Here is a 27,284-nt window from a genome sequence, read left to right as displayed (position 1 = left end):
TGAAAAAGTAACACCATTTGTGCTGACAGGGGTGTTGCCCGTGGTGACTTCAAATTTACTTTGATAATATACCTGTCACAGCATCAGTGTGTGTGGTTATAGCAATTTGCTTCCTATTTGTACAGCGTGCGATTATGATGAGAAACTTTTGACAGCTCAGTACTAATTTAATCGGTTTCCCTATTTCTGAAATTGACATGAGTGATGATCAGAGAAGCATGAAGGACAGGTCAAGTTATCCGTGCATTTGACATGTTCCCACGTTTTGCCGTTTTTCATTCTTATGGTACTGCCTGTAATGTTATGAAGTCTGATACTTCAGTAGGGACATGCATGTTTGTCATTAAGCAATAATGTTTGCCCAGTGATGGAATTTTAGAGGTGTAGGCTATTTGGTTGTAGAATTAAATCTTTTTTTTTGTTGTTGTTGTTGTTTGCTCTGTATGACTTCTAACAAATTATTTGTGTCTGGGCCTCCCTTTAAGACTGTGGATCCACCATTGCCCACTTGTTAAGTCTGAATACTATTATATCCTGTCTTGACTGAACAACACAATGGTATTTGTACAGCATGACAAATGAGTGTCAGAGGAAGAGGAACAGACAAAATATATATGGTATACATGTTTAACAGTCAGTAAATGTCACGAAATAATATCTGCCAGCTGACATTGCTTGAAGATATTGTAATAGCCATAGAATTTTATCCAGAGGGATCGTATGGAGACTTTAGGTTTTTTGATGTTCTGCAACCTGAAGAATGGGGATATTGATGTGCTTCATATTGCCAAGTGGTGTATGCAAGTACACAAGCATGGGATAACATTTCATTTTTCAGTACAAAGATAGGAGCATCTAGATAAATTAGTGCAGATGCAACAATCAAGGGAAAAAATTGTTCCATGCTAAAGTTAAGGAGTTTGCCATCTTCCAAAACAAATCCAGTTGTTTCAAAGAAGATAAAGCTCCAATCCAGGCTCCGCAGCTCGTGGTTTCGCAGTTGTGTTCTCGCTTCCCAAGCACGGGGTCCCGGGTTCGATTCTCGCCGGGGTCAGGGATTTTCACCAGCCTCAAGATGACTGGGTGGTGTTGTCGTCTTCATCACCATCATTCATCCCCATTACGGTCGGAGGAAGGCAATGGCAAACCACCTCCACTAGGACCTTGCCTAGTACGGCGGTGTGGGTCTCCCGCATCGTCCCCTACGCTCTGTTACGGAGTATGGGACTTCATCATCATCAAAGCTCCAGACTAGGTGTAGAAGTAAACCATTTTTAGTTTAAAGTTATGACATGTTCAGTTTGCTTATAATTTACCCTTTCTGTATAACTGTATTAACTGTTTCAGAGGGAGAAATTACTTTTTGAGTATTGTGAAATAAAATAAATGCTTTCTTGTGAAAAGGAAATATTCAGATATTGGTAGCCTCCCGACTTGTACAGCCAAAGAATTGTCATTTTGACTTTACTGAATAAGAACAGTTACAGATCTGCAGCCTTAAAATCTATGCCTAATGGAAAATATCCAGGTGCAGATGCAGTGAATGCAGAAATGATGAAAGGCAGGTGGCATCAAACACCTACACTGGCTTCATTGTGGTATGGAAAGACAGCAAGATGCCTGTAGACTGAAGTAGGGGTGTGAAATTCACTGTTCATGAAAGCAGCAGACATAATCCAACCAATTATCCTATTGTCACATGGATTGAAAATTCTAGAGAAGAACATAGAGTGAAGGTTGAGAATGAGCACAGAACTGCAACCGGAAAAGGAGCAGTATGGCTTCACAAGTAACAGATCTCAGTGGACCTAAGAAATATACTGTGAAAATGTGTTAATTGTATTCCTAGGTGTAAAAAAGGTGTATGTCGCTGTTGCAAGACTGATGATGCGGAATGTCCTAAGGAAAATGAATGGCTTTTGGACTGGTAACAAAAATCGCCTTTCTGTGAAAGGACTGTACTAGGCATGTGCAGGTTGGATAGGGACAACCTTCGTACCTTCAGATCATGAGTGGAGTTATGAAGGCAGTACACTGTCCCCACTGCTATTCGTAACTGATGCAGATGATTTAATAAAGAACATCAAGAAAAAGTGTTGGTGAACTTAACACAGTTGCCTTTTTTCTAAATGCTTGATGTAGGGTGAAACAGAAGGGGAAGTTCAGACATGACTCAGTGTATGGAATTCCCAGTTCCAGGAATACAGCACCCACGGTAGTAAGATAAAGATAGTTAAGATGGTAGTTAACAGAAATAGGTATCCTGCAAGTGTGGAACTAGGAGACCACCAGGTGGAGTGTGTAGACCGTTTTTAGTAGCTCGAAAGTGTAAATATCTGGGGATAACTTGATTAGATAGGAGACAATCAATAGAGTCCAAAAGTGTTCTGAATTCTACCAACAGGTGAGAACTTAACTGTGGGACCATGTGATTCCAGTACGAGCAAAACTACAAAGATTCATTTTCTTACATGCTTATATCCTCGCATTCTGTTAATGATAACAGCACATAAATTGACAATTACTTTCAGATTCTCTGTTAAAAATTAATGCCATTGACATCTCTCTTACAATTTCTGCACTTCCTGAAGTGAACGAGTAAAAACTATTTCATCCTGGGACCATATTTGACAGTTGGGTTGTACTTACCATGTATTTGTGTCTGTTAAACAGCATTGCACTCCATATCTCCAACAATTATTTGGCTTAGTTGCAGGGATGTGCTATTCACGGGTGCACTGGCTTGTTTTTCTTGCTCAGGAATAACTGTTGTTTCACGAAGATCTCCAGGGTATGGTGCTATGTTGCTAATGTTGTCCTGATTTTCGGGCCAACGAACTTCAGCAGACGTCATCAGTGGGAGTAAGTAGCTCTAGGTGGCTACACTTGATTTACATCTGAAGACCCCAGCCTAATTCGGTTGATTATCATCCATTTAGCGTAGGCCAGGCTAAAACCAGCTGCTGGTTTCATAGTAAGATGCAGCACTGCTGTTGCCATAATGTGAGATTCTGTGAACCTGGTGTAACATATTTCCTGCCCGTGCCTCTGTGCTAATGGTGTGGCTGCTGTGTATACCAGAGCTAGTTTCCATTCTCCAGGGAAGGGTCCTTTCAACAGTCTGAAGATGATACTTTGGTCTTTCCTAAATCCTCTTAAATGAGTGGTGAGGGAGACATAAGAGGCTAAGAGTGATTTTCTATTTGGGAGAAGTGTTTCCCAACACCTCTTGAAATCTATTTTTGGAAGGCCTCAGGAAACTACGTCTTGCAGTGTGAAAGGTAAATTACCAATGAAACTGCCTGCATGCGACTACTAAATCTGATTGCCTGGAAGGCCTGAATGTTAAAATAATTTCGTGAAGCGTTTTTGGAGCTCTGTAAATGGAGAGGTTGATCGGCAGTCAACCTGGGTGTCTGAGCTGGGTCTCTCTTGAGTGGAGGTGTTGACTAAAAGGTATTACTGGTCTCTGTTTTCGAAGATTTGGTGATCAATGAAGTATTTCTTCCAGACCACGATGTAATTTTTAAGGATAACAATGCGCCATGTTACTGGGCCGGAACTGTTCATGACTGGTCTGAAGAACATTGTGGACGATTCAAACTAAGTATTTGGCCACCCACTTGACGAGCGTTTCTCGTGCGTGCATCTGGAGTGCTCAACGAGTTTTTCATTAATGTAGGTTCGAGTTGACGTTTAGGGAGTGCACACGCTCAATAGGCCTCAAACTAATTTGGTTGTGGAGGCAAGTAGCTATCTGGACTAGACTCTACTTTTGTGACTCAGTGAGATTTAATAAAGTCAATAAATTAAATTTGTTTCCATGGAACTTTGAATGTGGAGTTTTATGTGACTTTTTCCCTATTAATTTCTAACTGTATTCCTGTTTTGTTGTAGTGATTTAACGGCGGTAGTATCTGGTAGCTAGTTGGTGGCTGTGTATGAACTGTTTAGGTGCTGTACAGTTTCCAGTACAGCGACCGAATCTCTGAATCTGCCTGAGAGTAGTTAGCTGTTGGACATTTAATTACTGGCTGGCTTCGTAGTAGTGGGAATATTAACCATGTATCGCAAGCCGAATTGAGGACGACGACGACTCGTACTTCGACCTACAAGTTAGCAGTGCAGAAAAGTAAACCTGGTCCGACAATAAATATTTTCGATTAAATGTATGGAGCAGAACGTCGCGTGATTTGTCCAGCGCGCAGCACATCGCTACGAGTGCGTGGATTCTGGAAGCGATAGCCAGCCACCCAATCGCTGAAGGATATGCTGCTTCTGTCTGAATGGGGCGCACGGGAAATACGGATCCCGCAACGAACTTGTAACGTCACACTAGTTGCTTTTCCCAGCATATATCGCGAACGCTCGACTTCATCCGAGACCAGGCAGGAAATCAGTATGCCAGTGGAAAGGTACCCATAAAGGCTTTAACTTTGTCGTATGGAGTGCATGTGTATATTTAAACGATCAGCTACGAAGTATTAAAGTGCTCTCAAATAGTAACTCGCACTGGAGACGGCCGCTATAACACGCAAGTCCTGTACTGTCACGTGCTGTGATGTACGTGGCAGGTCACTTACACTACGTGATCAAAAGTATTCGGACACATGACTGAAAATCACTTACAAGTTCGTGGCGACCTCCATCGGTAATGTTGGATTTCAGTATGGTTTTGGCCCACCCTTTGCCTTGATGACAGCTTCCACTCTCGCAGGTATACTTTCAATCATGTGCCGGAAGGTTTTTTTGGGGAATGGCAGCTCATTCTTCACGGTCGGTGAGGTCTGGCACGAAGTCGTGGTTCCAAAACATCCCAAAAGTGTTCTATAGGATTCAGGTCAGGACTCTGTGCTCGCCAGTCCATTACAGGGATGTTATTGTTGTGCAACCACTCCGCCACAGGCCGTGCAGTAGTAACAGGTGCTCGATCCTGTTGAAAGATGAAATCGCCATCCCCGAATTGTTCTTCACCAGTGGGAAGCAAAAAGGTGCTTAAAACATCAATCTAGGCCTGTGCTCTGACAGTGCCATGCAAAACATGGGGTGCAGACCCACTCCTTGAAAAACACGACCACACCGTAACACCACTGCCTCCGAATTTTACTTTTGGCGCTACACACGCTGGCAGATGGCGTTCATTGGGCATTCGCCATACCCACACCCTTCCATTGGATCGCCACATTGTGTACGGTGATTCGCCACTCTACACAACGTTTTTCCACTGTTCATTCGTCCAATGTTTACGCTCCTTATACCAAGCGAGGCGTCGTTTGGCATTTGCCGGAGTGATGTGTGGCTTATGAGCAGCCGCTCGGCCATGAAATCCAAATTTTCTCGCCTCCGGCCTGTCATACTACTTGCAGTGGATCCTGGCCCAGTTTGGAATTCCTGTGTGATGTTCTGGATAGATGACTGCCTATTACACATTAAGACCCTCTTCAACTGTCGGCGTTCTGTCAGTCAACATACTAGGTCGGCCTGTAGGCTTTTGTGCTGTACGTGTCCCTTCACGTTTCCATTTCACTATCACATCGGAAACAGTGGCCTATGGATGTTTAGGAGTGTAAAAATCTCGCGTACACCTGACCACGTTCGAAGTACGTGAGTTCTGCGGAGCGCCCCATTCTGCTATCTCACGATGTCTGACGACTACGAGGTCGCTGTAATAGAGTACCCGGCAGAAGGTGGCACCACAATGCACCTAATATGAGAATGTATGTTTTTGGGGGTGTCCGGATACTTCTGATCACATAGTGTAAATGCTGAGGCATTTATGCATATTATAGATCAATTGTAAGTGGCACTTAAACAAAATTAGCTGATATTTGGTGCTGAAAAAGGTGTTTTGCAACACTGATTGAAAAAGGTGGTTGAGAGTTAGTGAAGAGAGATGAGGGGAAACATAATTTATTGCATCTTTAATGAGGTAAATTCTTGGCGTAGTACATAGCAAAAAAAAAAAAAATCTCAAGTTTAAAAGTAATTTTTGAAATAAAGTATGTTCGTATGAAGTAGCTAGACCGTAGGTAGTATTTTTACTTATAGTACGCTACCGTAAAAAAAAAAATTAAAAAGTTGTTCTCAACCAGTTTCTTGATCTTCATAAGTTGAAGAATCATGAAGTTCCAATTCTTCCTCAGATTCTCCTGAATCTGATTCCTCCCTGATTAGGCTACCCAGCCCCTTTCCATTTTGTCTTTGCTTGGACTGCACTGTATGGATTTTTCCTTGGGATCAACAGGCTTAGGTCTTGTTCCTGCTCCTTTCATCAATTTGCAGTTGTAGCAGAGGTAGGTTAGTTTTTCAGTTGCCTCTGAGTATTTTTCTTTTTTTACTGTGGATAGATTCAAAAGTGCTGAAGGAATGCTCTTTAGAAACAAATGTAACTGGCGCGCCCAGAATTTTTATGACAGTTTCTGCCAATTCAGAAATTACTCCTAAACCTCAGCATCATAATAAAGTTTTTATACGATGATTATCTTCCTGAGGGAGATGATTCACTCCTTCCCACGTAAAATATTTGGACCAAAATCGTTGTTTGTCCCTATATCCAGTCAAGCTCTTTCTAACCTGAATAAAGTATAGCCCAGTGTTCTTTACTGTGCCACAAATGAAACTTACTGCTTCAAGCCTCTCGATAGGCTTCAGGTTATTATCTTGTACTGCTTGATCAAGAGGATTAGCTTCGATGAGACCTTCTTCCAACTTAATGAACATTCTGACTCTTTTTTTTTTTTTTTTTCCTTGGAACTCATTTAACTCTAAATCTGTAATCAAATGAACGATTGGGTTCATTAGCTCTATCATTTTCTCAGCTCTCATCCTGGAAATATGATCATCAAGAACTCTTTTCTGTATTTCTGGCTGCAGGTATGGCAGTGGCTTTTCGTTTACAACTAAGGTTTGTAAGACAACTTCGTTTGACTGCAGACTTTTAAGACAAAAAAGTACGGCTCCCCCATCTTGTCTTTCCTGGAAACATCAGCTAAATACTGTCTTTGAATTTTTTTCAGTTGCTATTTCATTGAACACTGCTCTAAAATGTGGTTGTGTTTTCTTGTTTTGACAACCTCTACCGCGTTTGTCTTGAAAGTTTCGATTGTTTAACAGCCTAAAATATCTGAGCACAAGTGTAGCAGGCCAGCTCGGCACCCAAATGGAACAATGTGAGGGAACTTATCGTTTACCATATTCAATGCATCTTTCATGTTTGCAGCATTGTCATCTGTCGCTATCAGAAACTTTTCCGGTCCATACTTCGGCGAAACATTTGTGATAAGCCGAGCAAGATACTAGACATTGTGGCTGTTGTTTTTATCATTGCAGACTCGACAAAAAGTGGTCCAGGCTTTGAAACGATGAAGTTAGTAAAGAATTCATTTTTGAGATTGCTCCAGCTGTCAAACTGCAGATGAAGATTTCTTGCCTTCTTTAGTTGTTTGTTTATATGACCTTGCATTTCTGTTTACTATGCATATAAGTAGAGGATAGCCCATATCGTGAAGGTAACTGGAAGCAAGGTCTGATCTTTTTGAAAAAAAATCTGTCAAAAGTGAATGTTCTGCCATGGGCAAGACAGATCCACTGAAGGAAAAAAATGCTATAAGACTGAATAAGTGTGTCAAGCTAAAACTAAAAAATACATAGCTAAAAATCATACAGTTCGCTAAAAATCTTGCCTTTACACCATCCCAAAAATAAAACTAAAATGTTACAGCTATCTGGAAATGAAGGTAAAAATTTCGGATTAAAAAAATGGCTAATTATTGTCTATTTAAAGAAAACTTCATGTTTTGCTTTAAACTCAAAAAAGCCTTTGGATGGGTAATAACAGCGGCCTCGTTTGTTTTTTTAAAGCCTCTACCCTAGCTTACCCAATTTTTGGTATTTTAAATATTTCTACTTACATTGCTTTTGGTACCCTTGAGGTCAACCTAGGACAAGATTCTGTCTGGAGTTGAGGGCGAAACAGGTTGTGGAAGCAGCTCAGTAGAGGAACTTGATTTAAATGATCCTGCTAAGCTCTGTCCATCCTGTTTCTGACTTGCTGAAATCTTCCATTTCACAGTACAAGGGTTTATAACGGCTTTTCCTTTGAATAGATTTCTTAAGCACTGTACCTAACTCTAACACTTTTTTCGAATTCTGAGGGCACCCGAAGCATTTTCTTATGCTTTTCATTTTGTTGGAATATGCCTGTTTACATTCCTTAAAACAATATTTACAGGTTAAGCCTTTTTCTTTTAAATTAAAAAAGTTCCAAACAGGTACTTTTTTCTAAACTATCTTACAACTTTTCAATATCCTATTGTCTATAACACTGTAAATAACACACGGACAAGGTTATGTTGCTTCTTACTCAATCACATATAAAAGGATGACTGTCAGATGGCCAGACAAGTGCTGCCAATTCCAATTAACAAAATAAGCCTCAGAATTGCATGAATTACCTGAAATTACCACCACTCACTCAAAATTTCATCTTCTAATTGCAGTAATACCAATAGTACTAATATTTTCTTAGAATAACTGGAATTAGAGTAAAAAAAGTTTATGCATAATGACTGTAGTTAGGGATGTGTTATGTACAGATTCCACAATGCCAAGAATAGCGGATTCCCTAGGAATAGACAAGTATCGAAATTAAATTCCAGCGTCTAGGGAATCGATCCTTTGTTGTTGAATTTATTTTTTTGGTTAGTGTTCCCATTTTATCTTCACAGCGCTGCAGTCATAGGAAAGTAGATAAAGAAAGGAGCTGGATAGAAAAGTATAGTCTGTTTCAAATTTCGCTACATCTAACAAAGCTGTTTTTTTTCACTGAAAACAGTTTAACATTTAAAAATACATTTATGATAAAGAAATACATGCGAGCTTTTTAATACATTCAGTAATAATTTTGTTATCAATAATCACTCTTGAATGATACCAGAGATTTGACATGGATTGTAAAGCGCGTTACATTACGAATGGTTCAAAGCACTATGGGACTTAACATCTGAGGTCATCAGCCCCCTAGAACTTAGAACTACTTACACCCAACTAACCTAAGGACATCACACACATCCATGCCCAAGGCAGGATTCGAACCTACGACCGTAGCGCCCGCGCGGTTCCAGACTGAAGCGCTCGGTCACAGCAGTCGGCGTTACATTACAAGTGATGACATAAGGACACTTTTTTATACCAGCTTATCACTACACAACTGTTCAACGCGGAGAATAGTAGAACTCGTAAAAATATAAAAAAAAAGAATAGAAATGATAAGCAGCTGTCAGCACCACGCGCCTTGCTTTGTTTCAGCAAGTTGGAATGGTAGTTAAATAAATAAATGCTCCTTTCTTCTTTCCTTTCATTCTTACCAAGAAAAGCAAGTGTAAACGTTTACTAACTTTTAATATCGGGAGTATCACCCCATCCCTTATTTTAATTTGTGAATTACTCATTCTAGTAATAAAAATTAAAAAAGTACTTTGTTATAAATGATATTTTGGGTATTTAGAACTGCTCTGGGCAAATTCAAAGTCAAATGCCTGTTTATAAATGTCCTGCTCACTGGGCACGTGCCCGGCCCACATGGCTACGTTCAGTATCCTCATACACTTTTGCTCTCTCTTCTCATCTTCTGTCTGCGACGTCGGCTTGTATGCCTGAACTATTGTTGTTGGTTTGCTGTCAATTCCGATGACAACAATCCTATGACTGAACTGTTCACAGTAACTCACTCTGTGTACTACCTTCCTATTCATAACAAATCCTTCTCCCATTATTCCGTTCTCCACAGCTGTTGATATTATCCTTTGCATATCAAACCAGAAATCTTTTTCTTCTTTCCATTTCACTTCACTGAGTGAGCGAGCCTTAGCATTTCCCTTTTCAGGTTTTCTAGCTTCCCACCCACGTTCAGACTTCTGACATTGCACATCCCGATTGGTAGAAACGTTACACTTTCGTTGGTTATTCAATCTCTTTCTCATGGCCACCTCCCCCTTGGCAGTCCCCTCTCCGAGATCTGAATGGGGGATCTATTCCGGAATCTTTTGCGAATGGAGAGATCATCATGACACTTTGCAATTACAGGCCACATGTCCTGTGGATACACGTTACGTGTCTTTAATGCAGTGGTTTCCATTGCCTTCTGCACCCTCATGCCGTTGATCATTGCTGATTCTTCCGCCATTAGGGGCCGTTTCCCACCGCTAGGACAAGAGTGTGTCCTGAACCTTTGTCCGCTCCTCCGCCCTCTTTGACACGGCCGTTGGCAGAATGAGGGTGACTTCTTTTGCCGGAAGTCGTCGGGCGCCAATGCTGATTATTAATCAAAATTTAAGCAGCGGCGGGATTGGAACCGGATCGAAGACGTTTAGATTATGAATCTAAGACGCTGTCCGTAGATCACGGGATGTTATTGTCGTGTAACCACTACGCCACAGGCCGTGCATTAGGAACAAGTGTTGGATCGTGTTGAAAGAGGCAATAGCCGTTCCCGAATTGCTCTTCAACAGTGGGAAGCAAGAAGGTGCTTAAAACATCAATGTAGGCCTGTGTTGTGATAGTACCACGAATACAACAGTACCACGAATACAACAAGGGGGTGGAAGCCCCCTTCGCCTACCGTTGTGGCCGAGCGGTTCTAGGCGCTTCAGTCCGGAACTGAACTGCTGCTGCTACGGTAGCAGGTTCGAATCCTGCCTTGGACATGGATGTATGTGATGTCCTTAGGTTAGTTAGGTTTAAGTAGTTGTAAGTCTAGGGGACTGATGACCTCAGGTGTTAAATCCCATAGTGCTTAGAGCCATTTGAACCATTTTCGAAAACCTTTTCACATGAATCTCCTGTGTACAAATGACTGCTACACGAATGCCGTACCTTTTTATAATTTGTGCACGCGATACTGCCGCCATCTGCGCATGTGCACATCGCTATCCCATGACTTTTGCCACCTCAATGTAGACCGCAAACATCATTTTTCCCCAACGAAGTTCATGCATGTCTTAATGTTCTGGAAGTTATTCATGCCACTACACTGATCATCCAAAGCATAATGACCATTGCCCACAGCGACGTTGGATCCCGCCTGAAGGTGTTGTGGGCACGGTAACGAAACTATGAAAGCACAGCAGACACGGACGGGAGATCATGCTGAAGCGGACTGCAAATAGGGAAATCCATTGAGATAAGCAACTTTCCAAAGGGCAAATTATTGTTAGGCAGAGCCTGTGATCGAGCTTCAAAACAGCGAAGTTGGTCGAATGTTTACGTGCTATTGTCGTGAGCGTCCACGAAAAGAGGTAGGACAGCGAAACTACCACTTGGCGCAAAATGGTTGGACGTCCATGACTCTTCACAGAATGTGGGGTTCAAAGGCTTGTTCGCTCTCTAAAGTAGGATAGGTGGTGATCTGTGCACCTCTGCCGAAAGAACGCAATGCTGGTGCACGCACAAGTGTTTCGGAGCACACCCTTCGTCCGTATATTGTTGAACATGGAGCTCCACAGTGGACCATACCTACGTGCTCACATATTCACGTATCGACATTGTCAATTCCGATTGCAGTGGGTATAGGACCATCGGGGTTCGTCCATCGATCAGTGGAAACGTGTTGGCTCTTAAGAGTGAGTCACATTTTTACTACACTGACCATATGCCCCTCCATATCCGCATCCAGTGACGCCTGTTGGTGAGGATGACACGGCGGCAGGTCGGTACCGTTTGGCTTTCATGGCCTGTTCGGGCGGAGTTCAGTTTGGTTAAGGTCGATGGTATTCTCCGTAAACGCCGTCATCGATATGAACGACTGCTCGAAACGTGCAGTGCGCCACGGATGCAGGCTGGTGGGAGCTATACCTTATGCTGTGGCAGACATTTTCCTGCGCTTGCATGGGATCTGTGGTAGTAACCGAAGACAGGCTGACAGCTACGAACCACCAGCATGATGTCTTCCCTGATGCTAATGTCATCTTTCAGCACTGTAATTGTCCGTGTCTCGGAGCCAGAACGGTGATACTGTGGTTTGAGAAGCATTACATGGAACTCATATTGATGTCTCGGCGACGAAATTCGGCTGATGTAAATCCTATGGAACCCATGTGTGCCACGCCATCACCGCATACGGAAATCAGCGGCCCGTTTTTTACGCGAATTCCGCGACCTTTGCGTAGACGTGTAATGGCCACATACCTCCACAAACCTACCAACAGACTGTCGGATCCCGGATACGCAGAATTAGTAATGTATTTCGTTACAAAGATGGACAAACAAGTTATTAAGCAGTTGGTCATATTGTTTTGGCTCATCAGTGTTGTTCCCTTGTTTTCACGACTGATTTCAATCGTAATGCTTATGTCTCAATTCAGAGCGTTTGTTTCTGTTGGGTATAATTTTACAAATCATCTTTTGTGCCTAGTGGTTGTAGTCAACGAAATTTTCTTGACAGTATTTTAAATTTAACTTACCTCATTGTTGTCCCGTCCCTGTTCGACGTACTGTTACTGCTACTAGCAGCTGCAGTGGTAATAGCAGTAATAGTGCCATAGATGTTGCACAACTGGCACCGTGCGCCCATGAGCTTTCATCGCGGACATTGTCGTGGCAGTAAAGTATATGTGCTTGTCAGTTGTGTATATTCAGCGCATTAAGTTGAGTTGATGTGTCTAAAGAGCAGAAAGGAGCTATACTGTTTGAACGTCCCATGACTTCTCCACGAATGACTATTTGTTATATCAATGTGGACTGTCCAAAGTGTCTACAAGGAACTGCGTGCTACTTGCAGCTATGTAACACGACATAAGAACAGTGGTCGCAAAAATGTCCCAACTGAGTGGCCAGAGATAAGGATCACGCCTTGTCAATGGCAGTTGACATCGAAGCTGACAAGAAATGCTGCTGTCACTGAATGGCGGTGTGTCTTAAACAGTTTCTGTGCAAAAGCTGTGAAGGAAACTGCATGCAGCGTGCATATGAGTGTGGAAATTGGCAAAAGCGGTTGCTGACAGGCTGCAAGTCTTTACTTTGCCAAACTAAAAAACTGGACATCAGCTGTTGCAAGACGTTTAGTGGACTGCAAAGAATCACAGATTCTGCCTCTTTTCAAAATTGTGCAAGGCGTTGACTGTATCGATTGTCTTTAAGATGTAGTGTGCAGAGGGTGCAATAGGCACTGGAGCACACTGGCTGGCCTGCTAAGTCACCCGATGGTTTTAACCCTCACAGAAAATGTCTGGGGCTATTTGGAACAGCAGACAAAATGTTATTATTCAACATAGTCACCGTTTAGCTGTAAGTGGATGTAGATTATGTGACGAAACTTGTGAACTCGCTCCCTCTCCCCACTGAAGCCAATATCAAGGCTAGAGGGTGTGTTGCAAGGTGTTAGCGTGATGTCACTTTGAGGTGCGTTATTTTTGTCCAGTGTGCTTACTGACAGTAATCTGCTACTGGATGGATTTGTTTTACCCCTTTCACACTTCAATGTTGATGAGATGTTAATCTGAATATTCCTTGCTTTTCCTTTTTATTGCATACCTCTGTGTGCATTCACTGTATGGGAGCCATCAAATTTAGACTTTTTTTGTACCTCTGTAGTCGAACTAACTGTTACTGTGGCTGCGTTCACATGCCAGTAGTTTTGTTATGATGAATGATGGTTAGTAAGTAAGCTATTGCATCTGCAATAACGTCAGCTGCCCTCACGTGTATTCCTGATTGGGTAAGCATAGCCATCCCCCACCCCCTTCCTCCCCCTAAGGCCTCAAAAGCATGACAGCGGCTCGCGCAATGTCGCAGCCGATCTGGGCATGCAAAGGGGCGTTGGAGGAACGTGCGTCTGTATGCATTGTACTGCTGAAGTAGCTACACGTTATGTAACAAAATAATTTTTTTCTGTATTCACTGATGTGAAAAAGGATGTTACATTCCTTACTTCACCCAGTTGGGCGTCAGATTCTGTTCTTTGTGTTGTAATTTGAACTCTCCTTACAAATACTGTACTGCAACGATAACCTTGTGAGAAAGTGACGCAAGTGGTTCTCAATGTTTGGTAGATATTACAGTTTTAATCATTTACGTAGTTCTCTTGGACATGTATATCAAGCTGGTGACGTTGTTCCTTGTCATGGAACAAATATTTCTTTTGATTACATTTCTCATGTCTTAAGTCTCCAATCTTTCTCAATCTGCAATCTGCATTCAACACTTCGTTTCTGCTTTCTGGATGAGCTTAAATATATCTCTAGAACAGCAGATACTGAAAAAGACTTTCACCAGTATCTGTGAAAGGCAGAGACTCACAAAAGTAAAACCTATAAGACCTTGTAAAATGTAAGCAAATATATGTTCCAACACATATTTACATTTCTTTTAATGGACGCCCCAGATTATTTCTTATGCAGTCAATAACATGAAAAATCACAAAAAGGATGGCCTTGGTTGCATCGCAATACATTAATACATCCCGAGAATTTGACGCATGAAATAAACAACATGCGCCGAGATGCAAACGTGATCCTCCACACACCTTTGTTTGTGGCAGGAAATCCTGTTATCACTTTAGGCCCTCGTGACACCACTGAAAGTAAGATTAAGTACGTCAATCGCGTCGCGGTTATGAGCAACGTGGGGTTCACCCTTACATCTCGAGATGTGCAATAACGGCGTGTCACAAGCTGTGGGCTTTCGGTTTTCTAAAGTTGCTACAGAAATTATTTAATAATTTACTTAAAAGAGTTAATAGTAAAGTCAGTCTTCTTTAGCGTTGCCTTCAATGCTAGTTATTTCAAGTCAGAATTTACAGAGATTTCTCACCTACTTAATGTAACTTCAATTCATTTAAAGAGTGGTGACAAAACACGAAAGCGTTACACGTTCCATAAGCCGTTTGTCCCTTTTCTCCGTACTGATCTTTCTCTTTCATAGCTTCCGAAATAACAGCTCTAGGCAGAATAGGTATCTTATTAGCTAATTTACTTAACTTGGCCATGTCCAGATAATACGCTGCGTTCTCAAACTACTGATTCAGGGCTGTGCGAAAGCTGCATTGAGGTTGGAAGGTGTAAATGCGAATTGAATACTACAGAGTGATGTGCAGACGATGGTCGCGAACAAGGTCTGTGCGGACGAACAGCGTGTATAGTGCCCTGTACTACTCACATCTGACGCTTGTGGCCTGGCGGGAAATTTGCATAACTTTGCGTGCGGTAGTGAACATGTTAAACGTGTCTCACTGCAGAATGTTTGCCTTTTCTATGGTCGACTGACCTCATTTTTTGCAAGTTAATGTTTTATTTTCTCTGTACGTTTTAGGTGGATTTCGTTGTCATTATGTTTAAATATATTTAATTTTTTCGTACATTATATGAAATATGATACAGTGTAGTGGTAATAATTTTTATAACGTTTTCTTCGTGGCGTGCATCCTTACACAGTTCAATGTAAAATTGTATGTGCCTAAAGTAAGTAATCCTAACTACTACTGAGAACAAAATAGTTTCCTTTCACGGCTTACGCGACAAAATTTCACTGATTGATTATTCTGTGGATTCGAACGTAACATTTGTACAGTTGACATTCAAGTATTAACATCAAAATAAAAAGAAAAGACCTGATTATGAAAAATATACAGCGAAGGTTTGACGATGCGAGCTGTGTCGACTTGTCACTAAACAAATGAACAGTAGGTGTTACACACGTAACAGTCTTCACTTTTTATGGAATGACCCTGACTTTATCTTCACTGTTTGAATTTTGTTGTCATTTTTCTTTTTAATGTCTCGGCATAACTTTCTATGCACCGCACATTTTCAGATTTTGTTTATCATTTGTTGTCTTTAAAAGCCATTAACTCTCAGAACACAACGTTTTCTTAGCAAACTGAACTCGTCTTTTCGTTATTCATTCGATGAATCTGTATTACCAGCAATCATTGCTGTTATTTTTTTGAATGTTTTACTGTGTAACGTTGGAAGGGAAGGTAATAACAGAAAACGTTAGCTTTTGAACCTGATTTGAATGGCGAAATGGCTTAGAGATTTCACGACAAATAGTTTGGGTACATTTGCTATTAGCCAGTATCTGCAATGTGGTCCACCTTTCTTCAAACTGATACTGAACTGATGCTTGTCTGTGTGGTGCGAAAAGACGAGAATTCATTTTGTGAAGATTATTTTTTCGATGGTGGTATGATGCTGTTTTCCTCCTGGGTACACCTGTGTGTGTGTGTGTGTGTGTGTGTGTGTGTGTGTGTGTGTGTGTGTGTGTGTGGCCTCGTTACACTATGTTTAATTCAGTTAATTGTCGAGAATTTGCAGCAGAATATCGACTAAAATTTATAGTGAGAATATTGAGTTTTTGTTTAGTACTGTAGGCAAGGGGACTCGGGGATATTTTGTAAAAGGAAACGCTTTTGTAAAAAAATAATATCTTTAATGATCTCAATCGCAGTAGGTCCTACTGGAATGCTTACAACTAAAATATCACATGGTAGTATCAATAATTAAAAAAAGACTGTGATACAATGTGTATCTTTTACATTGGAAGTCAAAGATTATACCATGGAAGTTACAGGTCATACCATAATTCCATAATATTGCTGCCTTCACGAAATAATGCGCAACAGAATGTTGCATATATCATAGAGTGGAATGTACTAGCACGCTGTGGAGTAAATTACTACCACAACAATTTAGAGGAACTAAATGCACTGGAAAACTTAAACTTCATCTTCAACTCCCAATAATATTTCAAGAATTTATAGTTACTCTGTACAATATTTACATTTCAATGACTATAGTGTGATGTTGTCTAATAAATATTTAACATTTTATTTTAGGTAACAGAAATGCCATGGTAATTTTACAAAAACCTTCCATTGACAATGCTGTCTGTCCATTTTTCTGTTAGCTTTGCAGGTACAAATGTGTAACATTACACTGTGTACATTTGGAATTAATACTTTTCGTATCATGATACACAGAAGCCTTCGATTTTGCCCTTGGGCTTACACAAAATTCTGATCCGTTTGTTTACAAAGCAGCATCACGGACACTTACGAAATTCAGTAATTTCGTTCTGGAAAAGAATACTTGGTCTGATTGTTAGGGGCGATTACCTAAATTCTGAATTTGATGTTGTTTTAATTTGATCTGAATTCCATAAACTCAAGCAGTTAAAATTTGGAGATCTAGAACGAAACAGGTGCGCTAGAGTTTCATCCCGTGCTGTGCACTCTGCTTGCAAGATGGCGATTTTACTACTTTTAAAGAGCGTGTATATAAGTTTGTCTTTCCAGACTGCGTGGCACAATACGAAACAGTAAAAGAAAAAAATAAATTTGATTTCTTGATGAATTATTTGTACAAAAATATCAAAACATTACTTCTACAAGTCAAAGATAGGTTTGCATATTTGGTTTGATTCTCATTTGGCTTCAGTATTTTGTGGCCCCATAATACATATATTTACAATGCATTGGCGCGGTGCAAGGGCTAAGGGGCGCCCTCTTGCTGCGCCAAACCTATGGTGATGACGTCGACGTTGCTCGTGATGGAAGATCGATGTTCGATGACCAACATGAAGTGAGTGGATGGCGATGACATTGATCATAAATACTCTTGGGGGGGTTTTCTTAACCCGAGATTCACCAAAGTCAACGGAAGTTTGATTTCAGTTCCTTTATTCCACGCCGGACTCGCGCGGCGAGCAGTCGTCGGCTCGCGACGGCTTGGAGAACATCATATACAGAGCCTTACAATTTCGTCAGACGGCCATCGGCATAGGCTTCAGGTTGGCGATCGAGCTCATTCGCCTGACAGGTCCGTTGAACTTCCTCTCGATGTCCTCGAGGCTCTTGCCCTGCGTCTCGGGAACGCAGAATTTCACGAAGATCAGCGAGAAGAAGCAGATGGTGGCGAAAATCCAGAACGCTCCGTACGGACCTACTGCTTCCTTGAGATCGCTGAAAGTCTTGGTGACGATGAAGGTGCACGCCCAGTTGAAAGCCGTGGCGACGGACGCTGCCGGCCCTCTAATCTTGGCTGTGGAAAGAGAGAAAATGGCGCTTTCAGTCGGGCTCTAGAGTATTGGAATCAGAGCATAGATTACTGACGTGGTTACTTATGAAATAAATCTCAGCGTCTTCTGTGGCTATATTACTGCGTGTGAACTGTTCTAAACTGGTTTCATACAGTGCCACGCCAGTGAAACAAAAGTAATGAATATCGTCTCGTATGCTGTGATTTCATGTTGAGACATTAAGCTAAAGCCAGATGACAGAAAGAATTTCGTAAACTTCGTGCTTCCTCCACTACAACAGGATCATACGGTCTTCATAACATCTACACGACCTCCGCAACTTGAGCAAAACTGCTCTTAACGCCAGTACAAGAAATCCCCAGCAAGCAGCACATGTGTATTTTTCTCTTGGCCACTCCCCGAAACACGTCAGTACGCCATATTGTAAGAGTGTGACAGTATTAGCTAAAGAGTGCCGTTACATTTTTATTGCTAAAAGTTAAAAAAAAAGGCAAATAGTTATATTAAATACCGTACGTGGAGGAAGGTAGACCAAAATTGTGTTAAAAAGAAAAAAAGGAGCTTCAGATAATAGTAATTTCTTGAATGATACTTGCTAAACTAGCGATTTTGAGTGTCAATTTTTTAATCTTCTCGTGCTGCGGAAACGTTTGGATCAGCCGATTGAAGCAAAGAGTTCAAACGCGATTGAAAACTGTCGCACGTATGTGTTGGTCTCTAAACTGCAGAGGACTCGTCTGGCTCTTAAAGCTGAAGGGCAAGTTGCGGAATTCGGTCGGCTTCGGCATTAGTGGATTCAACCTTGACTTTTTCGAAATTACGGAGTTTGTTTCCCCCACCCCGGCACACTCTTACTTCTCTCCTCATTGTCTCCAGCCCATTTGCAATAATAGGCACTACGGCTTTTGATACTATGTTAATGATACTACTACGACAAAAATGTTGATCCATCAGCTTACCTGGTAGGATCTCCCCCATCATGAGCCACGGGATGGGCCCGAATCCTAGCGAGAAGCCGATGACGAAGATGACGAAACTGGCCAGCGGCAGCCAGCCGTAGTCTTTCACGTCGTATCCCGTGTCTTTGAGGAAGAAGAACGCTCCCAGAGCGAGGAGGGACAGATTCATCGAGATGGCAGAGATGTACAGCAACACCTTGCGGCCGAGGCGGTCGATAAGCGCAGTCGCGATGAAAGTGGAGCCGAGGTTGACAATGCCCACGATGATGGTGCTGAGGTTTCCGTCGATCGTGCTGCCAGCATCCTGCGAGAATGAAGAATTGGTTTCCAACTTTAGACATCAGACGTAATGTGCGATTATCGGCAGGGAGTCTTCACTTCAGCTCAGTAAGAGAACAGTTAGCGAACTAGAGGCAATATTTACCCTGAAGATGTCGACGGTGTAAAAGATGACCGCGTTGATACCGCTAAGCTGCTGGAAGAACATGAGGCCTATGCTGACCATTATGGGCTTGATGTTGTTCCTGTTGAAGAGGTCGAGGGCAGACGCGGGCGCGTTCTTGATCGAGTCCAGGTGGTTCTTCTCGATCTCGTACAGCTCTGCCGTGACGTCTGCGTCCTTGCCTCTCAGCCACTGCAGTGCCTTGTGCGCTCTCTTGTTTTTGTCTGCAACAGAAAGGTAAAGGGCGACGTCAGATTGGTGCATCTCCGTACAAATGTGTTTGCAATATCGATGACAGTCTCATTATAACAACACAGTCTGGAGAACAGAAGCACTGTGGAGAGATATAGACCAATGCGGCTGCAAAATCGGAATTAGTGTCGACTTTATTCTAGTAATACCATTCTAGTGTGTGGCGTTGTGTAAAGAGATCTTCTCTGCTCGATGAATCCCTGTACTGTTTCTTTTTTCCTCGTTTTTATATTTATTGGGTAGTTTTATTGTATTATGCAACCTCTGCTCTCTCCTGTGACACTTAGTCAAATTTTTGCTGTGTGTTCCGCCTCTGACATTCCCCCCCCCCCCCCCCCCCTTCCTTGAAACCTATTTCGTAACTGTGCAACATCTTACTTTCCCATCGACCTGCGTGTATAGTTCAGGCTTTTGGTAAGACATACGTAACTGTGGTTCTGAGCGCACTCATTTCGGGAGCGAAGTATTATCTACACCTTTGCAGAAACTAGACTGCAGCTGTATGGTCGACGGACATGCAAAGGGGGCGATGGTTTAGAAGGTAGTGAGAGAGTGTAGCCTATCCCTCCCATGTTGTTTGGAGTCAGTGATTTATTAAACATTTGTTTGTTAACATTTTAATTTGATTGCAAATTTAGAATTCAGATAAAAGTAAAAAAACTTGGAATGCGAACGTTTTATTTAGACTTTATCATGATTTATGACTATGAACTGAACCTACAAATTACTATAACGCGTCACAGTTGGTGTCACTCGTGCTGAGTGAACCAGAACTCCACCGACAAAATTTCAGAATTTATTCAGGTTCATTTCCTCATTATTTTGGAGCTTTCTTTGTACGTAGAAAGTGAATTTCATTTGGTTTCTTACCCCCTTGTATCGGTATTGCACTGAAAATATCTAAACTGAGCAGACGACGGTACGCGTTTTTTGCCTTATTTGGAAACAGTTGTTCCAGACACTACTCACGCAACAGTTTTGGTCCTCAAGCATGCATTCAGCTATGTTGTGTTTTATCTCGGATTTGTTGTTCCGGCAGTGTTAGTTGTACGTTAACAGTGATATGCAGCAGTATGGTTAGATTTACTGTTAAAGAATCAGCCGATATGCATGTCGTCTGTGGGTTCACTGAACGCAATAAAAAAGCGGTACGACTACGTTACACGCAGCTGTTCCCCATTGCGACGGCAATCGTATCCCAGTAGTTTTGCATCTGAGCATAGGCGTCCCGAATAACCGGATACTTTCGTGTTACTACGTTTTGGTTATTGCGTTGTTGTCAAAAAATTTTCACAGAGCTAGATAATTCTGACGACAACGCCGAATATATCATAATTACGCTGTTAATCTGTAACGAGCCACAGTAAAGCACGGGCTCCTTGCAACAAAATACCCAAAAATACCCCTGAACAGTCTCCGCAGTTTTGTCGGCGTAGTTTTGATTAAACTTTTACAAATACAACTTCATCATATGGTGGATTTACAGACAGGTATTTTATGTGTGGCTTTTGGGGAGCTTGTGACATTGTGTGGTAGCATAAGACAGAACACTATTTTAGTCAAAGGCTTAAAGTTATGCTGAACGTCTGTGTGACTAGTTGGAGTAACTTGTAGATTGAATTGATCAGTTAAAAAAAAAGGCAACGGCTGCTTTGTTATGTAATTAAGATATTTTGTTATTCAGTGTCGATTTTTTTTTTTTCGAGTATTTGTGGGAAACACGTCTGGGCATCGACCTTCAAATTCTGCAGGATGTCTCAGAGGGGAATGGTCAGTATTCAGGGATATGACAGGAACGATCATTCGAAGTAAAAAAAATCCAGTTAACGTGAGCCATATAAATTGCGAACCCTAAGAGCAATGAGCATTTCATCGTCTTCGATACTGTGCAACAAGTCTGTTCTATTGCAAGCTCTTTGCTTTCCATATTTTGAGAGGTGGTAGTATGGACCAAAACAAGGAAAAAATATCCAGTAAACATGGGCTGCTAGAGTGCACACTTCAGAGATATGAGCACTTTCTCGTTTCCGCTACTGTGAAAACACATCTCTTCTACTGAACCAGTGCTCATAGCTCTTACGGTATGTGTTTGAGAGCCCGTGTTTACTAGACAATTTTGTTGTTGTTTTGGTCCGTACTACCACCTCCCAAAATACGGAGAGCAAAGAGGTTATAACACAAGGGATTTGTTTCACAGTATCGAAGATGAAGAAGTGCTCATAGCCATTGAGGTGTGCATTTTAGAGCCCATGTTTACTGGACTCTTTTGGTTCGAATGATCGTTTCTGTCATAAACTTGAATGTTGACCATTCGTTGTGGGACAGCGTGTGTAAGTATGGAGAAAGTCAGAGCGCCAACTGGTAAGGTGTGCGTATAAAATGTTGGATTTTGCGGAAGTGAGGTCAGAGAGACGATGAAATCAGTATATCCTGGGAGAGCTGTTGTGCAATGACATACTGGAGAAACTGGTAAACAAGATACTTTTTTTAAACAGTGTCTCAAATCTACGAAACAGTTAAAGGTTTTTTGTATGAGTAATGCTAGGGAGTGCAGTGCTGAGGATACTCACTCTTGGAGATGTACCATCTCGGCGTCTCCGGCACGAAGCACGTGCAGACGAGGAAGGGCACGGGCAGGCAGGCGCCGAAGAGCGCCAGCTTCCACCAGTTGAGGCAGTTGCCGATGGCGTAGCACAGCAGGATGCCCAGGTTGCCGAACGTGGTCGAGATGAGGCCGAGCATGCCGCGCACTTCGGCCTGCACCGTCTCGCCCATGTACACGGGCAGGCAGAGCGACGCGATGCCCACGCAGAAGCCGGCGATGGAGCGGCCCGCCAGGATCATGGGCACGTTCACGGCCAGCCCGATCAGCAGGAACGCTGCACGGCACACGGGCGAGAGGTGGCAGTTAGACACGGGCCGGAGGGGGGACAGCGCGGCGCGCCGTGACTGGCAGCAGGCAGCGGATACTTACAGATGATGAACGGAATGGCCGTGGCCAGGATCGTCGTCTTCCTGCCGATGGCTTCGATCAGAGGGCCGCCTGCGACGCCTCCCAGCAAGGCCGCCAGCGGCATCAGGCTGCCTATCCAGGATTCCTGCACACCGGCAGACAAACGCACTGGTCAGTCGACAGTTGGCGGACGTCGCAGTCTAATATTGTGTGTGTTCACTATGTGGCCCATTGGGTCCGCCAGTTTTGCTTATCTTTCGTACGACTGTATCGTGTACTTTAAATGGGCGAGGCTCTGTGCTTAAATACTACAAAGCCAAACGTCTGCTGTTACAGCCCCATTGAGTCTGAGAACTTTTATGCTATTGACATTGCTTTCTCCTCCGGCAGTATTGTCGAAATTGCCGAATTGCGCCGTGGTTTGAATCCACGTTTAACTGTAGGTCCTCCAATAAATGGTTGGATAGGTCAGTTTAAAGGTCCATGGCAGGAAGGCCATACGCCTACAATGGGACCACGTAGTAAACCACTGTTATGACGAATCGAACGGTTGATGACTGCTTTACCTACTCATATGTAACAGATGCAGCTCTTTTTTCTCATATTAAACCAAACCTATCGCTACAATAGTACTGATGTTCCGCAAGAAAAGAACAATAATAGTAATGGTAATAATTTTGGTAACATTCATAGCAAGGTAAAAAAGATATCGCGATGAAACCAACGTTTATTTATCGGTACATACATACGCGTATCGGCTACACCGGCTTCGAGTAATGTACACTTTTTGAGAGTGTCAATAGGGAAAAAGCTGTGTCCCGTATTAGTGGAGTGAACCAGTGTTGCCAGCTTTCGTACTCGATGTGTTGCAGAGCGCTTCATTTCCATAGTAGTAGTTGATAGTGGTAAGACAACAGCTCATACTGGTAACAAAACAAGTGTTCGGCATATTAGAAAGAAAAAAATTCGATACTAGCAGACTTCGTTTGTCACCTTAGCCGTTAGTGCTAACCCCTGCTCGAAAGCTGCCGCTGTGTAACGTGTTCAACTGGCTCCTAAAACTCTGAATACTATTTCCCGAAAAAGCTTGAGGAGCGCATTGTACCAGAGCAGCACCTTTTACGTCCAGGCATGTACTACAATCGTGTGAAAGATGAGCAAAATTGGTGACCGATAGCGTCAGTAATTACGTGCCAGACTATGGATACGAAGGCCTGGAGATCGATCTCCGGTGAGTCATAGGATCTTTGTGTCACTTTTCATCTCTGGGAATGTTTAACAATTGTGAAAAACGCAGAGTTGCACCGTGGTTTGGATTCTATGCTAAACTGAAGGTCCCCCTACAACTGGTTGGATAAATCGGTACAAAAGTCGGAGGGAGGCAAGGGCATACCACGCCCAATCGCCCTGTAAAGCACTGTACCGTCCAACCAACCTTTGAGCACAGTTGATGTCAGATTTAACCACTGTGCGGTCGCTCGATTACGCCCTACACACCAACCGCGTTTATCCCATGAGAACCAGCAAGGCGAAGGCTTTCTCATCGTTCCGTCTGTTCGAAGAAAACAGCCTTGCGAGCGACCGCCTTACATTGAAAAGGGCGGGTCGCCTGTTCGTCTAACCAGGCAACGCCTTTGCCGCGTTCCACCAGGCGGAGATGAGGTTTTCTGGGCCACGGTCGTTCACCACCTATCGCGTTGCAATGCTAATACAGGCACGGCGGCGCCGCACCACATTGTTTTTACGGCGACAGCGGGACGCAACTGGTGTGAGGCTGCTCCTGGAAAATCCCGCAGGAGTCTTCTGCCTTTAATGAGGAGCCCTTCATTTCCTTCTTGTGATGGCCCTTAATTTTCATAAATGCAGGAAACTTGTTTACATTACTCAGAGCATATAAATTATCTGAATACCAGTCCATAACAGTGTACTAACAATGTGTCCAGTGGAGTGTCACTTGGATTGATACATCTGAGGACGCATTTGATTAAACAAGAACTCCGCATTGTGGGACATAACTATTGCAACTTTGTTCACAAAAACGAAATTTTCATCTCTGGTTGTGTAAACTGCAAAAATTTTCCGTAGCGCCTTACTTCCTTAGGTCGGTTTATAGCTGTAAGTTTCTTGTAACTTTTATGACTTTTGTAGAATACACCTAGTGCGTACACCTAGCTGCAAAGTGAAATTCATTTTAGTAGGTGTCTTCGTTACAAATCCTGGTGTTCTGACAGTTGCCTTACTTCCGAGAACACCGTATCTTAATTATTACCAGGAACTGCGTGCAGTGGTTGGTTTCACATAAGACGGCACGGTTCTTACGATCCAGCGAAATACCGTAACAAACGTGGTATCGGCTCACTCTTGAATGTAGGTGCGATAAAGTAGACTCTTTGCTGGAAATCTTACCTGTTGTTTATCGACGGTGATCGTGCTGTTGGTGTCGGCTTTCATGGATGCAAGTGCTGGTGATGTGTAGGCGGACGAAAATCCAACCACGAGAGATCCTATGGACACGGACACAGATGCCAGCACCTGAAAACAGAAAACGCATATGCTTTTACCATTTGCTAACGTAACAGAAATTACTAAGCTATATGGCCGGCTCCTATGAAGAGCAATTCATCTGAAGAAACTTTCACGTTAACACTTGCGATGTAAGTCAAAATGTAATGGCCATTGTAGTGATTACGGAAGATTATAATATCTAGGTTTGGTTATTACTTTGACAATCGATTCGTGATCGTGATAATAATAACTGTGGCATCATCTGTCGTTGACGGAGTGCGTATCACCTTCCGGACTATTAGATCACCACCGTAATAAAGAGTATTCCCAATGGTGGTCACGTTAGCATAATAAGTCAGCGATTACGTGCCGTTGTTAGCACCTTTACCTATAGGGCTCGTTTTCTCAGTTGACGTCAAGCCGGATTACCGTTCACTCAAGAGTTCGTCGCCCGGTCGTTAAGATGGGCGTGGAGTTGGCCACTCGGCCGTATTTGGGCTCTGTATCCGCGGTTGTAATTGATGTCCTTACGGATTAGGCGCCTGTCGCCGGTCACGTAGGTTCCTAGTAAGGAGCAGCGGCCAGGATCTGCGTCGAACAAAGCGTGGTAAAGGGGAAGGGGGGGGGGGGGGGTCGCTTCGATAGTATGCTGTGACAGTATACCGGAAATCACATTGTGGTTGAGAATACAATAGCAGGGTATCTGCGCTGACATTTGAACCACCGTCGCCATATGTTGCCGTGGAAACAATATTGTTGGTGCAAATGACACAACAGACAATTTAGAAGGCTGCAATGCTGAAAGTTCTTAAACTATTTGTTCAGTTTGTAGCAGAATGATTTATCCCTATACAGCTGATTTCGAGCTGTGTTCCTGCTTCTCGACGAAGCGACAAGCGCACGGGCTGTGTCACTAACGAGTTGCCGGTGGTCTCAGTGTGATGATTGGGAAAGTTCCACCCGGAGTAATTTTTTTTTAACGAAACCGTGCTTTCCTAGAGTGTTTGCTTCATCTGTAATGGCCCGACTGCCGTATCGAGGCTGTACAGTCTCAGCCACAAAACAAGGCGCGCTCGTTAAGAGCGCAGCCGAATGAATTTCTAATCATCCAAGGGAGCTCTCCATTGTCGCTAGGCGCCGACAGCCGCTGGTTCTCTTCCCGTCACAGGAGTGTCTATTCCGTTGACAAAGTTTTTCTTTTCTTTTTCCCTTATTACCACCACTTCTCACACAGAATTCTAAAGGAACGCGAACTCGGCAAACATGAGCTACAATATTCTGATGACAGGTGCCTCATTTGGCCACCGAAGAAAGGGTCTCTTGTTAAAGTTCACTAAAAAAAAGTTGGCTGTATTTCGTGCATTGAAATCCGGAAATCTTGCGTAAAGGTGGGCATTTCGGTAATTATTAATACCCTACAGTTTTGTGACGAGTCAAATAAGATAAAAAGCACAGAACATACAGCGTTTGAAAGATATTACTCGTAAATTATTCAGTGCCACTAAAGTCCATGCGTTTTCCTAGACGTCACAAGGTACGTCCCAAAATTCCAGTCAGCGACACCGAGAATTTAAAGAAGGGGCAGAGCATTTTGATAAGTTATAAAACCCGTTTCCGTTGTGCGCAGTTAACTGCCTGTTTGGTTCGAAAGCTTTTTCGACTTATGGACAGGTACGTGCCACTTAGAATTGACGTTTGGTGGCATTTCTGTCACCTAGATAGGCTCGAAGCCATGCAGCTAATGCGGTAGGATACCAAGTGTACAGGCCCCAGGATAAAATTTCGCATCGCCATCAGGACTTCAAAAGAGTAACGCCTGGGCAATATTAAACTACTTAATTGAGTAAACACTATTATTAATAAACAAGCCAGCTAAGTAGCGAATCCCCACAAGTAGCCAAGAATTAGCACCTGAGATTCATACTATTTTGTTTCGAACATTATTTTGGCCGGTACGGACAAAATACTGCACGAAAATCTATGCATTTGCTAGGACAGCGCGTGGAATCGCGCCGTTCTGCTGTCAGAACAGTAAGATCTGATTTCAATAATCGATAATGCCTACGTGTTTCCAGGTGCACTGCAAGTGTCGAACAATTCACTGACGATTTACACCTTCTTATACCGGGTGGTTATAATTATA

At 42.7% G+C, this 27,284-nt stretch overlaps 2 protein-coding genes across 4 annotated transcripts in view; one reads left to right on the top strand and one right to left on the bottom strand.

The window, feature by feature from the left end:
- Nucleotides 1-27,284, top strand: part of LOC126336352 (RING-box protein 2) — a 716,604-nt gene that overhangs the window by 62,256 nt on the left and 627,064 nt on the right. The gene's annotated exons all lie outside the window — the stretch shown is intronic.
- Nucleotides 16,797-27,284, bottom strand: part of LOC126336351 (facilitated trehalose transporter Tret1-like) — a 201,332-nt gene continuing 190,844 nt past the window's right edge. For both annotated transcript variants that reach the window (XM_049999937.1, XM_049999938.1), the window contains exons 3-8: nucleotides 25,043-25,168; nucleotides 22,658-22,781; nucleotides 22,254-22,562; nucleotides 19,414-19,655; nucleotides 18,990-19,293; nucleotides 16,797-18,032 (exon numbers count right to left, since the gene is read on the bottom strand). In XM_049999937.1, the coding sequence (XP_049855894.1) occupies nucleotides 17,755-18,032; nucleotides 18,990-19,293; nucleotides 19,414-19,655; nucleotides 22,254-22,562; nucleotides 22,658-22,781; nucleotides 25,043-25,168 (1,383 nt within the window). In that variant the 3' untranslated portion in view covers nucleotides 16,797-17,754. The remainder of the gene's footprint in view (nucleotides 18,033-18,989; nucleotides 19,294-19,413; nucleotides 19,656-22,253; nucleotides 22,563-22,657; nucleotides 22,782-25,042; nucleotides 25,169-27,284) is intronic.

Source organism: Schistocerca gregaria, chromosome 2, assembly GCF_023897955.1.
Source record: "Schistocerca gregaria isolate iqSchGreg1 chromosome 2, iqSchGreg1.2, whole genome shotgun sequence".
In the NCBI taxonomy this organism is placed as follows: Eukaryota; Metazoa; Arthropoda; class Insecta; order Orthoptera; family Acrididae; genus Schistocerca; species Schistocerca gregaria.
Note: the sequence above shows the minus strand (reverse complement) of the source record. Positions and strands in the feature narration are given on the sequence as shown.